Genomic DNA, 19,326 nt, shown 5'->3' on the forward strand with positions numbered 1-19,326 from the left:
GTTATATATGTATATGGTACTCATCTTAATGTGGTTTTAGTTCTACCTACTTGTTCAGTAGATTTAGCAACTATAGTAACTGGTAAGAGTGCACGTTGAATTGAAAAAAGGTGAACAACTTACCCTGTAAGCATATTATTACTTCTTACTGTACCATGAACTAAATAAAATTGATACTAGGATGGCTGGTCAGCTGATGTGGACACCAAGACTCAGACAGAGCATACATGACTGGAAAGTCAAAGGGTTGGCATCCTTGATTAGGAACTGAATCGAATCAAATGTCTGCAAGTGCAAGCTCAAGATAGAAGATGGAGCAGGTTGAGAAGTCTGGTCAGTTTTCAGGTAAATCTTTTTACAAGGTGTGGATGGTGGGAAATGATGAAAACACCCCACGGAAGTAGGGCTGTCGACATGCTCCGAAAATCTGTGGCCTGATCTGAAATCTGAGCTGATTAACTCAAATTTGGATGCAACATTAATATAATCAGGTCGGATTTGGATGGGGCAAGGCAAATAGCATTAGCATCTGAGAATAATCAAATCAAACTCAGGTGTATCCAAATCCAATCTAACAAAAATCTGACTCCAATAAAAAATCAATTTATTATGTATAATATTATATATCGATATGAATTTTAGTGCCACTGACCATAACTCATTCCCCCACACCCTTTTAGCTTTTTACAACACAAGAATTGAGACAAAGTGTCTTTGTGTCAAGCAGTTCAAATATTGTGTGAGCTTTTTCTGATTTTTTTGACAAAAGGTGACTTTAGTCATTCCGTGTCAGCTTTCGTTCTTGTTCAAGGGTTCTAGCCATGGCCAAGAGCTTCGCCTCTTATGTCATAAGCACAAAATCATCTTCTCTTCCATCCTTGATCTACCTTCTATCTCTTTCATCTATACAAAATAGTTTCAATTTCTTGACTCCCCTGCCTTTTACGATCTCCAATAAACTCTGCCATCTCTGTCTGATAGTTTGTAGTTGCCTTCACTAAACTTTCATGGATTGTTGCAGTAATACGTTCTAGAAAATATCCTATGTTTTTGCTTGTATTAATTGGATTCGAGTGAAATCCAACATTGCAACAAATCCAACAGAGTCAAATTTGAAGTAGCATTTTGTATATTAGATTGGATTTCAGATCAAATTTGGATGTTAAACAACTTCAGTCAGGTTGAACTCAAATGGAGGTACATCCACTCCATATCCAACCCCATTGTAGCCCTAATGGAAGTAGATCTAGCATATGGGTATCTCATCCAAGGTACTGTTCTTCCTATGGATAGCAATATTGGACAAACTTTTGACCATTGACCATATACTATCTAAAGGTTTGGTACCGGGCTATCTATGTTTCGTTGTGGAGTGGAGGCAGAATCTGTACATCACCTACTAATCCACTGCAAGGAGTTTTACAGTATTTGGATCCATTTCCAGAAGCTTTTTCGGAATCAATGGGTACTGCCAAAGGACCTTGTAAAGAGACTGGGCCGAATGGGTCCTAGTATCTTCCCTTGTAATATTTTTTTCTATTTTCTTGTTAATTAATGGGCCTGTTATTTCTTTTTGTTTGATCTCTTTATGTTACTGCCTAGCTGGCCACCCACTTAAGGGCATACTTGTAATTATTTTAACATTAATTTTTAGTAAAAAGGATTAGAGAAGTTAGGGAAGGATTATTCAAACCTTTCTTCTTCCTCCTCTTTTCCCCATCTTCTTCTCTTGTACTGCTGCTCTTACTTTTCTTCCTCCTTTTCTCTCAAATTTTTTGAGTTTACACCTATTTTTTGAGGACTGGTTTACATCTTGGTATCAGAGCATGTTTCTTTCTTCCTTCTTTTCTTCTTCCTCTTTTCCCATACACCCTTCGATTAAGAGAGTGTATGGAGAGGTAGGTTCTCTATTGCTCAATGGATCTCTAGCCTAGTTGGTAGAGGGTTTGGAGAGTTTAAATCTGGCTGGATATTGCCAAGAAGTGGTGTTGTTCTATTGCTGCCCAAAACCCTAGCTGACTAGAGATTTTCGAAGGTACAGGTAAAAGTGAAGCTTTGGGTGTGGCTTTGTGTGCTTGGGAGGTGTCTTTTGACTCCTAAAGGAGGGCAGTTCAGGTTTGGAAGAGATTGGGAAGCTCTGGTAGGAGCGGTTGCATCTGGGTTTTGGTTTGACTTCAAGTAAGTTTATATAGACCAAATTTCTGGTTCTTTGATTTTCGTTTGATTAATGGAGCCATACGGAAGCGAATTCAAGCAAGTGCCGATTTCCGGCCTTGGCTCGGTAGATTCTGTTTTGACTGGTGTGACCACAATCAAGCTAGATGGGACAAATTATCTTGCTTGGGCATAGTCTAAAAGAATTTATGTCTATAGTAGAGGAAAACTTGGGTATTTCACAGGTAGTAAAGTGAAACCCGAAGAGACAGATCCTGAATTTGAGAAATGGATGCAGGAGAACTATACAGTCATTGGATAGTTTGTCAACTCTATGCAACCTTATATAAGTCAACATTATCTCTGGATGTCTTCGGCCAAGGACATATGGGATAGTGTTACTAAGACCTATTCACAGAAGTTGAATGTAGCCAGAGTTTACAAGTTGAAAAGTGACGTGAAGAACCTAAGACATGGGGAGAAGAGTGTAGCAATTTACTATTCTATTCTGAAATCCCCATGGCAAGAAATTGATGTTATAGAGACAGTTGAATGGGAGAGTAAGAATGATGCTGAAATGTATAGGAAGTTGGTGAAGAGAAATAGGGTGTTTGAATTTCTTACTGGACTCAACCCTAAGTTTGACATCATTAGGCAAAATATCCTGGCCAAAGATGAGGTTACTCTTTCCCAAGCATACACTATGATAAGCAGTGAGGAGAGTAGGCGGTAGGTTCAGTTATAGAGTCCACCTACAGAACACTTTGCACATGTTGGAATAAAGCCAAAGGGTCCTACTGAGATAAAGGAGCAGGTATGTGAATATTGCAAGAAACCGAGGCATACAAATGACACTTGCTGGAAGCTTCATCTTGAGCTTCTTCCTGACAGGTTTAAGAATAACAACAGTGCTAAGAAGGGCAGTTAGGCAGGAAAGCCTAAGACATCTAATGTTGCTATAGTACTTGAAGGAGGAAATAAGGAGAGTGAAGAAAAATCAACCATTGAGCAGTTGGCAGCAATGAAAGCGGATTTTGAAAAGTATGGGAGGCTGTTAAATCACTTGGAAGCTACTGTTTCTTCATGTCACTCTTCCAGCAACACATAATCATCATCATTAGCATTTGCTCACTCAGGTATTCGTGCTTATGCAAATCATGCTTCAGTTTCAGGTAATCATAAAATCCCTTGGATTATTGATTCCGGTGCATCAGACCATATGACCAGCCTGTCTAATCTCTTCTGCTCATACCACCTCTTTGGTAAAGAGAAAATATCCCTTGCTGATGGGTTTCTTGCTCCCATTTCTAGTAAGGGCATATAAAGACCTCTGGCACCCTTTATTTATCCTCTGTCCTTCATGTCCCTAAACTTAATACAAACCTTTTATCCATTGGTAGCTTAACTAAATCCATGAATTGTAGCATAACCTTTTTTCCCAGTCACTATGTTTTTCAGGACCTGCAATCTCAGAAGATGGTTGGGAGTGGCCATGAAGCGAACAAAATATACTTGTTGGACACATCGAATAGAGCTTTTGGACCAACTCATGTAGTTGCCTTAGAGTCAATCTTGTCAGAGTCTATTAACAAAGTCTTGTTATGTCACTTTCAGTTTGGTCATTTATCTTTTTTTGCTTTGAGTCATTTGTTTCCAGATATGTTTAAGGGAGTGTCTTTATCGAGTCTTCATTGTGAGTCATGTGAACTGGCAAAGCATTGTAGACATTCTTATTCAGTAAGCAATAAAAGATCTCTTTCTCCTTTCCATATTGTTCACTCTGATGTGAGGGGGCCATATCATTTGCCAACTATGGGGGGCTACAGGTACTTTGTCATTTTTATTGATGACTACTCTCGTTACACTTGGATTTATTTCATGAAATCCAGGGATGATGTACCAGATACTGTGCAAAAATTTCATGAACCCATCATCACCCAGTTTAACACTCGGATCAAAATATTCCGTTCTGATAATGCTAAGGAGTATTTTGAGAAAACCCTCTCCGCCTATCTTGAAACTTTTGGGGTTATTCATCAAAGTTCTTGTTCCAACACTCCACAACAGGAGTGGTAGAAAGGAAGAACTGACATGTGGTTGAAGTTGCCAGATCCCTCCTGTTTGCATCCCATGTTACTATAAAATTTTGGGGAGATGTTGTTCTTAACTCTGAAATTTGAGATTAAGGATTTGGGAGATCTTCGGCATTTTTTGGGCATTGAAGTTGCTAGATGTAAGGATGGTATCTTCACTTCTCAGCGTAAATATGTCCTTGACCTCCTTGCTGAGACTGGTAAACTTGGAGCTAAACCAATCTCCACTCCTATTGATCCCAATCATAAGCTTTCTACTACAGATGGTGACTTTATCTGATAAGGGGGTGCTTCAGAGACTGCTTGGAAAGTTGTTATATCTTTGCATGACTTGGCCAGACATTTCCTTTGTAGTAAGTGTTATTAGTCAATTTATGCATTCTCCCAGAGATACTCATTTAGCTGATGCAGAAAGGGTTCTGTGTTACTTGAAAGGTAATCCAGGGAAAGGTATTCTATTTGCCAAACATGGACACATGAAGTTGGAATCTTTCACTGATGCTGATTGGGCAGGATGTATTGATGATAGGAGATCCACCTCAGGTTATTGTGCTCTGGTCGCTGGGAACATTGTGTCATGGAGGAGTAAGAAACAGTCCGTAATTGCTAGATCCTCAGCTGAAGCAGAATATAGGGCAATGACACATGGTGTGTTAGAATTACTGTGGCTACGATCCCTTTTGGAAGAATTGGGGGTTGACTATTAGAAGCCATTGATGCTCTACTGTGACAACCAAGCAGCTATCAATATTGCACATAATCCTGTTTAACATGATAGAACTAAGCACATTGAGGTTGATAGACATTTTATAAGGGAAAGAGTTTCCTCAGGAGTAGTGTGTTTGCCATTCATCACATCAGAAGAACAATTGGCTGATATCTTGACCAAGGGAGTTCCGAGAGGAAAAATGACACACTATATAAGCCAGTTGGGCATGACTGACATCTATGCTCTGCTTGAGGGGGAGTGTAAAGAGACTGGGCCGAATGGGTCCTAGTATCTTCTCTCGTAATATTTTTTCTATTTTGCTGCTAGCTAATGGGCCTATTATTTCTTTTTGTTTAATCTCTTTAGGGTACTGCCTAGCTGGCCGCCCACTTAAGGGCGTACTTATAATTATTTTAACATTAATTTTTAGTAAAAGGGATTAGAGAAGGGAGGGAAGGATTATTCGAACCTTTCTTCTTCTTCCTCCTCTTTTCCCCATCTTCTTCTCTTGTACTGCTGCTCTTACTTTTCTTCCTCCTTTTTCTCTCTAATTTTTTGAGTTTACACCTAGTTTTGAGGACTGGTTTACATCTGACCTAAGGACACTCTTCTCAACCTGGTCTCTTAGAAGACTTGGGACTAGTCAAAATTCTATGGAAATGGGTACCAGCTGTTATACATATATTGGTCACTATTAGCTTGAACATAACCAAAGAATTTTTTCAAAGAAAGTACCAACAGAAGTTGTGGTTGGAAAGATAGAGAGGCTTATAATCTTTTGGGGAAATATTCACAAGGAGTTTGTTGGTGTCACTAGATCATCAATAATCAATGGAATAACGTCATTAGGAATAGTTCTTTATATGATAATAGTGTATATAAAAATGTGATATACAAAATTAGTCAGCTTTGTGAGTATCTTCTTGCACGATGGGCCTTCTCCCTCCTTTAATATAAGATCTTTTTACCTTTGAAAACAAAAATAAAATGGAATAAATTGAATTGCTTTTAAATGGAACTATGACAAAGAGTAGACATGAACTAGAAGTTCTGTTCTTCATTGCTTTGTAGCTTTTTTCCAGCATTGTAGGCCAACCTGATCCCATGTTGGGATAAGGCTTAGATATGATGATGATTATGCTTATTTTTTGTCCTTAGTGTTACTTAAATATAGGCAGGCTAAAATATGTGCCTTTATAGGTTTCTCATTATTACAATCATTTTACGTATCTTTCATTTTTTGCTGTGAATGTTTAAGAGTTGGTCACATTGTCACTTTATGTTAGATGTTAATTAGGCTTCCTTTTAATGATTTTCTTGAAATTGGTACTGGTATAGTTTTTCTAGGTTTTGGCACTTGATTGCATTATTTATATCAGGATATTTATTAACTAATTGGCATTTCAACTAAGTTTCTTCTTGCCAACTTGCAGGTATATTCTGAAAGTAACCATTAGTCGTAACTTTGTAAGCAACATTGTAGAATACCAAGATTTTGTGGTAATTGAAGTCTTACCCTTTTCTTTGACTGTTTTCATTTTATGGTACTGTTTTTGTCATATAATGATAGTACAGATGGAACTTTGGCAGGCCTAACTGAGATCCATCCATATGCATGCTACCCAAGATTTTACATGAGTTGGGATGGGATTTAAGGGCTGCAAGCTGGGCCTAGCCCTGAAAAGTCAGACTTGATCCAAGGTTGGGTTCAACTTGGTAGCATAAGCCTGGATCAAGCAGGGCCCCAGCTTGAAGTGAGAGTGAACCCTTTAGGAATTGGTGTAATGGAGAGAATGTATTTATTTGTAGTTGCATTGTTTGAAGATGCTTGCAAACTGAATTTAAGTTTCAGGATCATCTGTCTGTGGATTGAAGGGTGGGTGTAAAAACCATAAAAGAATCATGTCAGAAAGATAGATGGTGGTCTAGATTTGTGACTTGAATTGTTATGTTAATGTAATCCCCTCAAGCATCTTTAGATTTTATATTGCTACTTGAATATCTATGTAGTGTGAATTTTCTACAAGCAGCTATTATTTTTGTATCTTATGTCATTCTTCTCTCAGGTTCGCAACTTCACACCACTTCCATCAATCAATAACAGCATTAAGGTCAGTAGAATTATCGTTTATGGTTGTAGCTTGGAGTAGGCCACAATTATTCGTATGCAATATTTTCTATGGTTCTAATAAAGTTTTTTTGTCTTTTTTATCATTATTCATTTATTTGGACTTATATGTTGATGCACTGGTACATTTTGACAAATTTTGGTTAACCTTTTCAAAAGATGATCCACATTCTTTTGGAACTGTAGAGAAGATGGGCCGAATGGCCCATAGGCTGTTTATCCTTTTTTATTTTTTATGTTCTTTGCTGTAGTGGTCCTTAATCTGGGCTTTATTCTTTCTTATGTTATGTCTTTTTAATCTTTTGCCCAACTAGGGGCTTCTCTATAAATTACTAAAGTTTCGCTTAATGAAATAGAATTAAGGGAGTAAGAGAAGAGATTATGTTTGAAAATCTCTCTCTCTCTAAACCCAAGTTGTCGCAACCTTCTTCTTCTTCTTCTCTCCTCTTGAACTTTGATTTCTACTACTTTCTTTTGAATTTTTTCAACTTTCTAAACAGTCGTTTCTTCTCAAAAGGTTGTTTTTCTTCTTGGTATCAGAGCAGGCTCGTTTTTCCCCTTTTTTCACCTGTTTTCCCATACACAGTGTGCATGTAGAACTAAATCATATGAATAGTTAAAGAAACCTATTTCAGCCCAGTTGTTAGTGGTTTTTGGAGAGAAGGGGACTGTTTTTGTTGTCCTCTTGACAGATTCAAGTCTGTTGCCTGAAACCCTAATTTTCAGGAGAAATCTGATTGCGGGCCCCACAGGGAGTTTGACCCGGGTGCTCAATGACTGAAGGCCTTCTCATTCTTCTTCTTGAAGATCGAATCAAGTGGATTGGTGTTCTATACAAGGAGCAGCTGAGTTTTCTCTGTTTCTCCCAGCTTCTGGGTGTGACGTAGGTTATTGGTACGACTGCATAGAGGTTGGCTTACAACACAATTTTTGTTCTGTCTTCATTTGTTGTTATTCGAAGTTGCTTGAAGTCATTTTTGAAGTATTTAAGAAGATGAACTCCTCAGACTTTGAAAACAAGCATGTTGCTGAATCTAGACAGGTTTCGGGAGCCTCTGTAGACTCTCTACTAGTTGTGACCACAGTCAAGCTGGATGGAACTAATTATCTGGTTTGGTCACAATTAGTAAAGATTCATATTTGCAGTAGAGGCAAATGGGGTTTTATCTCCGGGATCAAAAGGGCTCCTCCGGAAGATGATCCATCATATGAAAAGTGGATGCAAGAAAATTATATACTATTATTGGATGGCTTGTGAACTCAATACAACCACAGATTAGTTAGCACTATTTGTAGATGAATTCAGCAAAGGAAATTTGGGATAGTGTTGCTGAAACCTATTCCAAAATTTAAATGTGGCCAGGGTTTACAAGTTGAGAAGTGATGTGAAGAATTTGAGACAGGGGGTGAAACCATTAGCTGTATACTTCTCAACTCTGAAGTCCTTATGGCAAGAAATAGATTTGATAGAAGCTGTAGCCTGGGACACCACTAATGATGCTGAGACCTACAGAAAACTGGTTGAGAGAAGCAGGGTGTTTGAGTCTTGACAGGGCTAAATCTAGAGTACGACATTACAAAGCAAAATATTTTATCCAAGGATTATGTCTAACTGTCTCAAGCATATGCCTTGGTAAGTAGTGAAGAAAGCAGAAGGCTTGTCTAGGTCCAAGGGGCTAGTCTAAATGATCACTTTGCTAACATGGGAGTGAAACCTAAGGGGGTTGCAGGGACTCCAAGTAGCTAAGGGAAGAAAGAGATTATATGTGAGTACTGTAAAAAGCCAAAACACACTAAAGACAAGTGTTGGAAATTGCATCATGAGCTCCTATCACTTCGGTTTCAGAAGAAGTCTAATAATATAAAGGCGGGGAGTGTCAATGTTGCTGCTGGTCCGGATAGTGACAGATACCAAACTGAAGAGATGACGGCTAGTGAGCAGTTAGCAGCTATGAAGGCAGAATATGTGAAGTTTGGGAGGATAATCAGTTCCCTAGAGGATGTGACCTCTTTTTCTAACCCTCTAGGAAATTCAACCTCTTTTGCATTTGCTCATTCAGGTATACGGGCTTCTGCCAATCATGCAACCATTTTAGGTAATCGTAGGATCCCTTGGATTATTGATTTAGGTGCTTCTGATCATATGACCAACCTTTCTACTTTGTTTCATATGATTTACGTCATGGATGTGACAAAATCACCCCAGCCGAAGGCTTTCTACTTTTTTATCTTTTATATTCTTTGCTGTAATGGGCCTTAATCAGGGCTTTATTCTTTCTTATGTTATGTCTTTTTTATTTTCTGCCCAACTAGGGGTTTCTCTGTAAATTACTAAAGTTTAACTTAATGAAATAGAATTAAGGGAGTAAGAGAAGAGATTACGTTTGAAAATCTCTCTCTGAACCCAAGTTGCAGCCACCTTCTTCTTCTTCTTCTCTCCTCTTGAACTTTGATTTCTGCTACTTTCTTTTGAATTTTTTCAACTTTCTAAACAGACTTTTCTTCTCAAAAGACTGCTTTTCTTCAGGAACTGTTGAATGTGTTAAAATAATTGATTTTATGTTTGTTAGGGTTTGTTTGGCTGATTAAAGCTTTTTTTTATTTTAATCTATTATTGTACTATCACTTGGTAGGGGCACAAGGGTCATTTCCCTTCTTATTTTTTCACCCTATATATTATAATGAAGCTGACGCCGCCAAGACTGTTCCATTTCCTCAACACTTCTCTTATCTTCTCTCCTCTTCTCTTCTCTTCTCTTCTCTTTGCTATAACCGTCAATCAGATTTATTGTCAAGATGGTATCAGAGCGTGGCCGTTGAATCTGGGCGATCAGGTGTCTTCTCCAAGTTGTTGAATCTAGGCGGAACAGAGGAGTACATCTGGGTTGTTCGAATCAGATCAGTCATCTTGTTTATTCTGGAAATTGGTGCTGGTCTTGTGCTCAAATTAAATCCAAAAACTGCAGTGTGGGTGGACTAATCACTTGTTGTTTGTGGAGTTTTTTGTTCTGATATAAGGAGGGATCCTAAGTTGAAGTTTTATGATAAAAAAATTCTGTTGACCATGTCTTCTGAGAATTCTGCTACTTCAGGCATTTTTGGAAATCAAAATGGGGTAAGTGGGGGAATGGATATGAGTTTCCCCATGGTTGTCATTCCCTTTGATGGTTTGAATTACCTTGAATGGTCTAGGGGAATAAAACTCTACATCACTGCTAGGGGAAAAATATGATACATCAATGGGAAAGTGAAGGAACCGAAGTGTGGAAGTGCTGAATATGATAGATGGAACCAAGAAAATAGTATGGTGATGTCTTGGCTCTTGGTTTCCATGCTGCCACAGGTGAGAAAAACTTTTATGTGGGCTGAAACTACTTGTGAAATATGGGAACAAGCAAAGTCCACCTATTCAAAGCAAAGACACTATGCCAAGATATACCAACTGCAAGCTGAATCGTCCACTTGTAAGCAAGGAGAAAGGAGTCTCTCGGTGTACTATTTGGATCTGACATCGATATGGAAGGAACTTGATCACTATCAGAATGTTAACTGGAAGTGTGATGAGGATGCAAAGGCATACAAATCACTTGTATCTCAGCAACGGGTATTTGCCTTCCTCTTAGGGCTGAATCCTTCATATGAGTCCATTGGGTTGCAGATCTTGGGTAATAAAGACTTGCCATCAATTCAGGAGGTTTATGCCTTGGTTCAGTCAAAAGAAAGTAGAAGAAATGTGATGAATTCTACAGAGGGGGAGCCAGTTGCTCTAGCTGTCTGGGGAAGTTTAGATACTAATGTTGGAGGTGGTTCTAAGAAGGGTGACTATCAGAAGAGAAAAGATGATAAGAGTAAGCTTTGGTGCACTCACTACCAGAAGGCAAGACACACCATAGATACCTGCTGGGATCTCCATAGAAAACCTAAATGGGCACAGGATTTGGGTAAGAAGTCAACAACTGATCAGGGCAAGAAACCAAGTCTTTGAGTTGGAGAATAAAGTTGGTCTTGTGGCTACAGAGTCTTTGAGTTCGTCGAGTGAGAGTCAGGCCTATTTATGGCATAGTCGTCTTGGTCATCTTTCTTTTGAGTCATTAAAAGTTATGTTTCCAAAGTTGTTTGAGTCTTTGTCAGTGAGTCATTTGCAGTGTCAGACATGTCAATTGAGTGAACATTGTAGAAGCTCTTTTCCTTTGAGAAATAAAAGATCTGAATTTCTATTTTATATTATTTATTCTGATGTTTGGGGCCCTGTTACTCTACCTACTGAGGCTGGATATAAGTACTTCATTACCTTGATCGATGATTACTCTAGATACACTTGGGTTTACACTATGCGATCTAGAGAGGAAGTGCCTAAAATTGTGAAAGACTTTCAACACATGGTGTTCACTCAGTTCCAAACTAAAATCCATATTTTCCAATCGGACAATGCAAAGGAATACTTCCATAGTGGTCTCACAGAATTCTTTGCTTCGAGTGGATCACTTCAACGAAGCTCTTGTGCTAGGACACCTCAACAAAACGGTGTTACTGAAAGAAAAAACCGTCATCTTCTTGAAGTAGCTCATGACTTGTTCCAAAGCGCTTTTGGATGGATGTTGTTCTGTGTGCTACGTATATCATCAACCGTATGCCCTCTCGGTTACTAGAGTATAAGGCCCCACATCAGCTTTTGTTTACTACAGCTCTGTTATTCCCCATTCCAATGTGTGTTTTTGGGTGTCGTTGCTTTGTTCATAACTTGTCACCTACTCGGGGTAAACTTGATCCTCATGCTATTCCTTGTGTTTCCTTGGTTACCCTCTATCTCAGAAGTGGTACCGTTGCTATGATCCCGTCTCTCGTAAGTACTATGTCTCAATAGATGTGTCCTTCTTTGAGAATCAACATTTCTTCTCGATTTCTCCTTAGGGAGAGAGTAGGGTTGAGGAGAAACAGATTCAAACTCAACTACCTCCTCTACCTGACCCTCCTCCATTCCATGTCTTTCTTCGCCGCCACAAAAGCCAGCAGAGTTCAAGAGTCGTGGAACCTGACACTATGCAACCAACATCATCGGCTTCACCGGAGGTTGATCCTTCCCATCAGTCAGGTACACTTGCTTCTATTGATATGCCTGCTTCTCTCAATGTTGATTCCCTTGTCATTAATGATCTTGATGTTCCTATTGCCAAGAGAAAGGGTGTTAGATCTTGTACCACTAACCATCCTATCTCTCACTTTGTGTCCTATGATCATATTTCATCTTCATATTGTACATTCCTCTCCTCTGTTGATAGTATCCTCGTTCCTAAGAATGTGGCAGAAGCTTTATCCAAACTTGAATGGACAGATGCAATGAAGGAAGAGATTGATGCACTACACAAAAATGGCACTTGGGAGTTGGTGGATCTTCTTGAAGGGAAGGAACCAGTGGGGTGCAAGTGGGTGTTCACAATGAAACACAAGGCTGATGGAACTATTGAAGGGCAAAGGCCAGACTGGTGGCAAAAGGTTTTACACAAGTATATGGAGTGGACTATGTAGAGACTTTTGCCCCAGTAGCCAAGATGAACTCTATTAGAATTCTCCTTTCATCGGCGGAAAATCTTGACTGGGAACTTCACCAATTGGACATCAAAAATGCTTTTTTGAATGGTGACTTAGAAAAGTGTACATGACCCAACCTCCAGGTTTTTGTGCTAAAGACAGTGAACAAAAAGTGTGCAAGTAAAAAAAATCTTTATATGGGCTGAAACAATCTCCTTGGGCCTGGTTTAGTAAGTTCCACTCAGCAGTTCAGCAGATGGGGTTCAAACAATGTCAGTCAGATTACACACTATTTGTAAAGAAAGGTGAAGGGAAAATTGTTGCTCTAATTATGTGTGGATGACATAGTGAGCACAGGAGATTGGGAGGCTGAAATACAGAGACTAAAAAAGTTCTTAGCCACTCAATTTGAGGTGAAAGATCTAGTCCCCTTACGTTATTTCCTTGGAATTGAAGTTGCCCGCTCTCACAAGGGCATCTTTATTTCCCAATGGAAATATGTACTAGATCTACTAGAAGATACAGGCAAATTGGGGGTGAGACCAATTGAACCTAACCATCATCTGGGAGATAGTCGGGGAGAGTTTTTGAAAGATGTGAAGAAGTTTTAGAGACTTGTTGGGAAACTCTTGTATTTGTCTATGACCAGGCCTGATATTGCTTATGCAGTGGGTGTCCTTAGTCAGGTCATGCACAATCGTAAGACAACTCACCTTGAAGGTGCAGAGAGGATCCTCAGATACCTCAAGAAGTTTCCTAGAGCTGGTTTGTTGTTCCAGTAACATGGACATTTAAAGGTGGAGGTATATATTGATGCTGGTTGGGCTGGGGCAGTTGATGGCCAAAAGTCTACCAGTGGATATTGTGCCTTTGTAGGGGGAAACCTAGTCACATGGAGAAGTAAGAAGCAAAGTGTGGTGGCTAGGTCTAGTGCTGAAGCATAATACAGAGCTATGTCTCATGGAGTTGCTGAAATCATGTGGATAAGAAATCTGTTAGGAGAACTAGGTTTTACAGTTAGCAACCCTATGTCACTCTATTGCGACAATAAAGCTGCTACCAACATTGTAGTTAATCCAGTTCTCCATGATAGGACGAAACACATTAAAGTGGACAAGCATTTTATTAGAGAGAAACTTGTAAGTGGAGAAGTGTGCACCCCATATGTCAGCTCAGAAGAACAACTTGCAGACATCTTCACCAAAGGCCTTCATCATGTGAGGCATAATGATTTGTGTGACAAGTTGGACATGATTGACATCTATGCTCCAACTTGAGGGGGAGTGTCGAAAGTGTTAAAATAATTCATTTTATGTTTGTTAGGGTCTGTTTGGCTGATTAAATCCTTTTTTATTTTAATCTATTGTTGTACAATCATTTTGTAGGGGATCAAGGGTCGTTTCCCTTCTTATTTTTTTGCCCTATATAGTATAATGAAGCTTGTGCCACCAGGACCGTTCCATTGCCTCAACACTTCTTCCTTCTCTTCTCTTCTCTCCTCTTCTCTTCTCTTCTCTTCTCTTTGCTGTAACCTTCAATCAGATTTACTGTCAAGAGGAACCTTTCATGTGCTTGTGCTTTTGGGAAGGACTAGCAAATAAGCACTAATAAACTTTATTGGATAGAGTACTTAATCTACTTAATCTTAAATCTGGGTTTGCTCTACCTATTTTATGAAGAAAACATGTCTGTTAAGTTCTTCAATTCTGTATGATGATATCCATGGCTTGTATAGATGGAAGTTGGTATTGAAGATTGCCTACACATCGAGTTCGAGTATAGTAAAAGCAAGTGAGTCAAAACTCATCTTTACGATTTTTCTCACATTCTTAGTCTTTGTAAAACATCGCACTTTTCTGGAAGATAAGATTTTGTCTACTAATTGGATTAAAATATGTTCAGGTATCATCTGAAGGATGTTATCATAGGAAAAATATATTTTCTTCTTGTAAGAATCAAAATAAAAAATATGGAGCTTGAGATCAGACGTCGAGAGTCAACAGGATCAGGTCCTAATACATATGTTGAGACAGAGACCCTCGCAAAATTTGAATTGATGGATGGTGCTCCAGTTAGAGGTATATCTGTTGATATGTCTTGAGATTCCAATTTGCTTCAAGTATCAGAGATTGTGCTTTCTTTATCATCACATTGTATTTAAACTATAGTTGTGTATCATTGGAATTCTAAAGGTGTACAGAATTACAGACTATAGTTGTGTATTTAAACTATTTGCGCATTTTTTAACAGAACTAACTGATACATGCTTTCATGTATGTTCTTACAGGTGAGTCAATTCCAATCAGGTTATTTCTGAGTCCATATGAACTCACGCCAACTTATCGCAACATCAACAACAAGTTCAGTGTGAAGTATTATTTGAATCTTGTTCTTGTTGATGAGGAGGATAGACGGTATTTCAAACAGCAAGAAATTACAGTTTATCGCCTTCTTGAAACTTCTTGATTTCATGGCACAAAATATTTGTATTTCATCCTGGAAAAAGAATTTCTGTGGCACCTTCCTGTAATTGGATGGTTTGTAGGAATTATGGAGGGCTTCGTGACTACATTCATCTGGCAAGTTGTTGGTTCTATGATTCTGAAGGTGTCTGTTATGTCTTAGTTTTCTTCCTCGTGTTGGCTGTCATTATATTTGTGAATAAAGCATATCGTGGGAAGGAGGAATATCTTTACTTGTTTGAATGGGAATATGTTGTTTATGTTTCCTTGACATCACATCATTTACACAAACTACCATTTTAATTTTAGTTTACAGTTACTTATTTGTTCAATTGCCTTAGACTACTATGTTTTTACTTCAGAATTTATCGTAAAAAAGGAGTATCCGTTGCTTAGTTGTTTCCTTCTTGTAGAAATGTTATTGGTTAGTTATGTTAGGCCTTACTGCTGCTGCTGTTCCTACTGTTATACCGAGATCATCATGTTCCTAATTTATCAACTTAATAGGGAAACTTAATTTATAAACCTAATAGGGGATGGAAGGTCTGGAATCTGCCCAATGAAAAAACCTTTAAGGAGGCAGATCTCTCACTGCTTTGATTAAAATATATGAATGACCATTTACTATAATCCAATCCATGGTTTTTAAAACTGACCCAGAGACCGAACAGGTCAGCGGTCCAGTTACCTGGTCGAATGGTCTGACCATTCGACCCGAACGGTCAGCCTGTTCTCACAAAAAATAAAAATGGTCAAAACAGTTCAAACGGTTCGAACGGTTAACCGCCTGGGCCAGTGGTTTTTTGACCAAAATCAACAGTTTTTGAGAAATCCCGGTTTTGGGGAAGAATGGAACTGGTCACCTGACTGGTTCCTGGTTTTTTTGGTCCGACCGTCTGGTCTGGTCTGGTTTTGAAAACCATGTTCCAATCAGAGCCCTTCTGAAACACACCTCCTTGCCTTCTTTTTGATGTTTGTGTGATGACTGATGATCAAATTCAAAACCAGCCTCCCTCAAAGTATACTCCCAATTGGTGTTTCAAAAGACTCAAAGAATTTCTTTGCAACATACTAAGAGACTCGCCAAGAATATAAACCCCTTTGTGGAAATTGGATCCCTATGAGGAAATTGCTGGTGGTGAGTGGTGACTTTGAGGAATTGGATGATAATCCAATCTCACCTGTAACAGTGAGCATTGGAGTTGTAAACCTTAGTTCTGATCAATTTCCATTCTCTACTAGGTCTGATTGTTTTGATATTTTGAATCTAATATTCCATTGCCCCAAAAGGATCAAATAAAATCATAACTTTAACCATAATTCAAAGTCAAACAATATTAATAAACACATTACATTCTAAAAATGAAAGAAATTGCCATCTATCAATTCCTTTATCAAGCAAAAAGGTGATGTTGGCAGTCTTTCAGCATTGATAAACAATATTCTCACCAGGGAAACCACCCCATAACGAGTTCGGATCTGCTGACCACAGCACATTGCTTGCCATGTTCATCCAACTGCGCATATGAAACATCAGTTGTGTTATGACCATTGATATTCTCGAATGTGCAACTGGATGAGCATGGCCAATAGTGTGTTGTGGTCAGTAGACCCAAACTCCCCCATAACAAGAAGTTCAGAATGTCTCGTTCATACATAAAATCCATGATGAAGCAAGATTTGTCTTTTTCAGTTTTAGTGTAAGCATGATGTTGGGAAAATGGGGTCATCGGAATTTGGAGAAGATCAGAGGCATATCTAAAGACATTGTCTTTAGAACGTTATCTACCCCTACTCAGTTTTATTGAATTTGTTGTTGGATTATAGGTAAATCCACATCCAGAATACAACCGAGCCTTGGATGAGAAACTGCAACCGACAAAATTGAAGATTCTCTAATCGAAACCTTTTATGAGACAGTAGCAAATTGGGTAAAGAGAGACGAGAGTGATTTTCAATGAGAAAATTGAGTGAAAACTGTGTTATAAGTGAGAAAATTGAGTGAAAACTGTGTTATAATTTGGCTTGGTTCACATCATTTTTAAAGATTCTAGAGAGTCATCTTGAAAAAATTGTGCTGGTTTGAAGAGGCTCTTTATATAATCACAATTTCAAACTTTGTGACTATTCATAGTTAGTGGTTGTTAACATTTGAATAATGTCCTTTGATCACGATTGGATCAATGATTATGGTTCGGTGCACCAAAATATGTAATCATTTCACACGAACCACACGCGAAAAGTGCACCTCTAAAGTGCCTCATTGCATTGCTCACGCTTATGCACACATGTTACTCTCCTCTATCTAATTCTGAGTGTAGACAAGCTCCTTCTTAAAAGGTCAAGTTAAACTTAGTAATTTTCCAATGTGGGACAAGACTTAAAAGAAGAGAAAACAAGTTAAAATAAAGAGTTTTGTTGAAAATTTTAAAAGTAGTTTTCACAGTGCAAGTGTGGATGTTCTTTGTTACATAGTTAATTAATCAAACACTTCCAACACATGGTTCTAACTATCATTACATGTCAAGGTCACTGAAGCATTGTATACTAGGATAGGGGTTTCCCTCTTAACATATTTATTTTTGAAATATCAAATATTAGACTAAAAAAGTAAAAGAAAATTTGTATTGCTATTTACGAAGTTCAAAGTATCAATAATCTCAATATATGCAAAATTTGAATTGTTTGAGAAAATTTGCATATAAACAATGGATATGTAACATCAAGAAATAATATTTAAAAAAAATCAACTAATTCCTAAACTATAGAGTATGGTGGCTCCAAAAATTGATATGTATTGTATCATATATTTACAAATTCACACAAGAGAGAGAGAAAGAGAGGTCCCCAAGTAAACATGGACATGGAATCAAAATTAAAAAGCAATTCATGTGATGCATAATTTGGGGGTTTCTTTCTTGCTATCTTTGATAACATTCTTATAGCTCATGAAGTAATACACTACATGAAAACCTCTAAGGCTAAGGAAGGCCTCATGGCTATCAAGCTTGATATGAGTAAAGTCTATGACAGGATCGAATGGGTTTTCTTGGAAAACAACATAAAAAGGTTAAGTTTTGGTGAAAAATGGATCTAGTGGGTACAAATCATTGTGAATGGCTCTCCTTTAAAGAAAATCTATCCCCAATGGGGTCTAAGGCAAAACCCCTTTCTCCTTATTTGTTTCTGATTTGCTCAGATATCTCTTCTTCCATCTTAAATAAAAAAAAAAAAAGTGGCTATAAATGAATTGATTGTGATTAAAATTTGTAGACAAGCTTTAACTATCTCCCATTTATTTTTTTGTAGATTATAGTTACATGTTCTCAAAAGTTGACTTTAGAGAAGTAGGCACTCTTTTGGAAGCCATTTCCCACTATGAAAGGACCTCGGGACAACAGGTGAACTACTCTGAAGTCTTCTTTAGTCCAAATTTGCACCCTAGATTAAAAAATGTGCTTTATTGTTGTCTCCAAATTAAAAAAGTGAAAAAACATTCAATTTATTTAGGAGCTTACCCCTTAATTGGGAAGAAAAGCTAGGTGTTTGACTATCTTGCTGAGAGAGTGGAAAATAAGGCAAAAAGATGGAGATGATCTTTTCTCAATTCAGTTGGAAAAGATGTCCTTCTAAAGTCAATCCTTATAGCCCTTCCAACCTATTGTATGTCAAACTTTGTAATTCAACAAGAGACTTGCAGTTCTACCTCGAAAGCCTAGAGGAAATTTTGGTGGAGAGATAAGGAAGGAAAAAAGAAAGTAAAGTGGACTCAATGGAGCCAAATTTGTAAAACAAATCTAATGTAGTCTTGGCTTCAAAGACCCTCACTCTTTCAACTTGGCTTTGCTTGAAAAATTAGCTTGGAGATTTTATGAAGATTCAAGTAGTCTCTAGGCAAAGCTTCTAAAGGCTAAAGGCAAAATATTTTCTAGATACCCATTTTCTATAGGCAAAATTAAGAAGTAGACCCTCATGGGGTTAGAGAAGTGTTTTGGAAGGTAAGAATATCCTTGAAAGAGGTATTATGTGGAAAGCCAGCAAAGGGGATAGGGTGAGAGTTGGGGAGGACCCTTGGATTCCTGGACTTGAAAGGTTCAGGCAAATGGGACCCATGAACGAAGGGGACCAGAATCTTATGGTTGAAGATCTCATTGACCAGGAAAATAGGTGTTGGAATAGAAGGAAAATCTTGAATACATTCCTCCCATTTGTAGCTAAAAAAATTATGGACATTGACCTCTCTCATTTACT

The 19,326-nt window shown here is 38.2% G+C and overlaps 1 protein-coding gene across 2 annotated transcripts in view; it reads left to right on the plus strand.

Moving 5' to 3' along the window:
* Positions 1 to 15,407, plus strand: part of LOC148843343 (vacuolar protein sorting-associated protein 26A) — a 69,875-nt gene extending 54,468 nt beyond the window's left edge. For both annotated transcript variants that reach the window (XM_088959577.1, XM_088959576.1), the window contains 5 exons: positions 6,390 to 6,456; positions 7,023 to 7,067; positions 14,349 to 14,404; positions 14,516 to 14,691; positions 14,901 to 15,407. In XM_088959577.1, the coding sequence (XP_088815703.1) occupies positions 6,390 to 6,456; positions 7,023 to 7,067; positions 14,349 to 14,404; positions 14,516 to 14,691; positions 14,901 to 15,079 (523 nt within the window). In that variant the 3' untranslated portion in view covers positions 15,080 to 15,407. The remainder of the gene's footprint in view (positions 1 to 6,389; positions 6,457 to 7,022; positions 7,068 to 14,348; positions 14,405 to 14,515; positions 14,692 to 14,900) is intronic.
* Positions 15,408 to 19,326: the final 3,919 nt, after the last annotated feature.

This window comes from Nelumbo lutea, chromosome 8, assembly GCF_056320005.1.
Source record: "Nelumbo lutea isolate HS-2025 chromosome 8, American lotus-T2T, whole genome shotgun sequence".
Lineage (NCBI taxonomy): Eukaryota > Viridiplantae > Streptophyta > Magnoliopsida > Proteales > Nelumbonaceae > Nelumbo > Nelumbo lutea.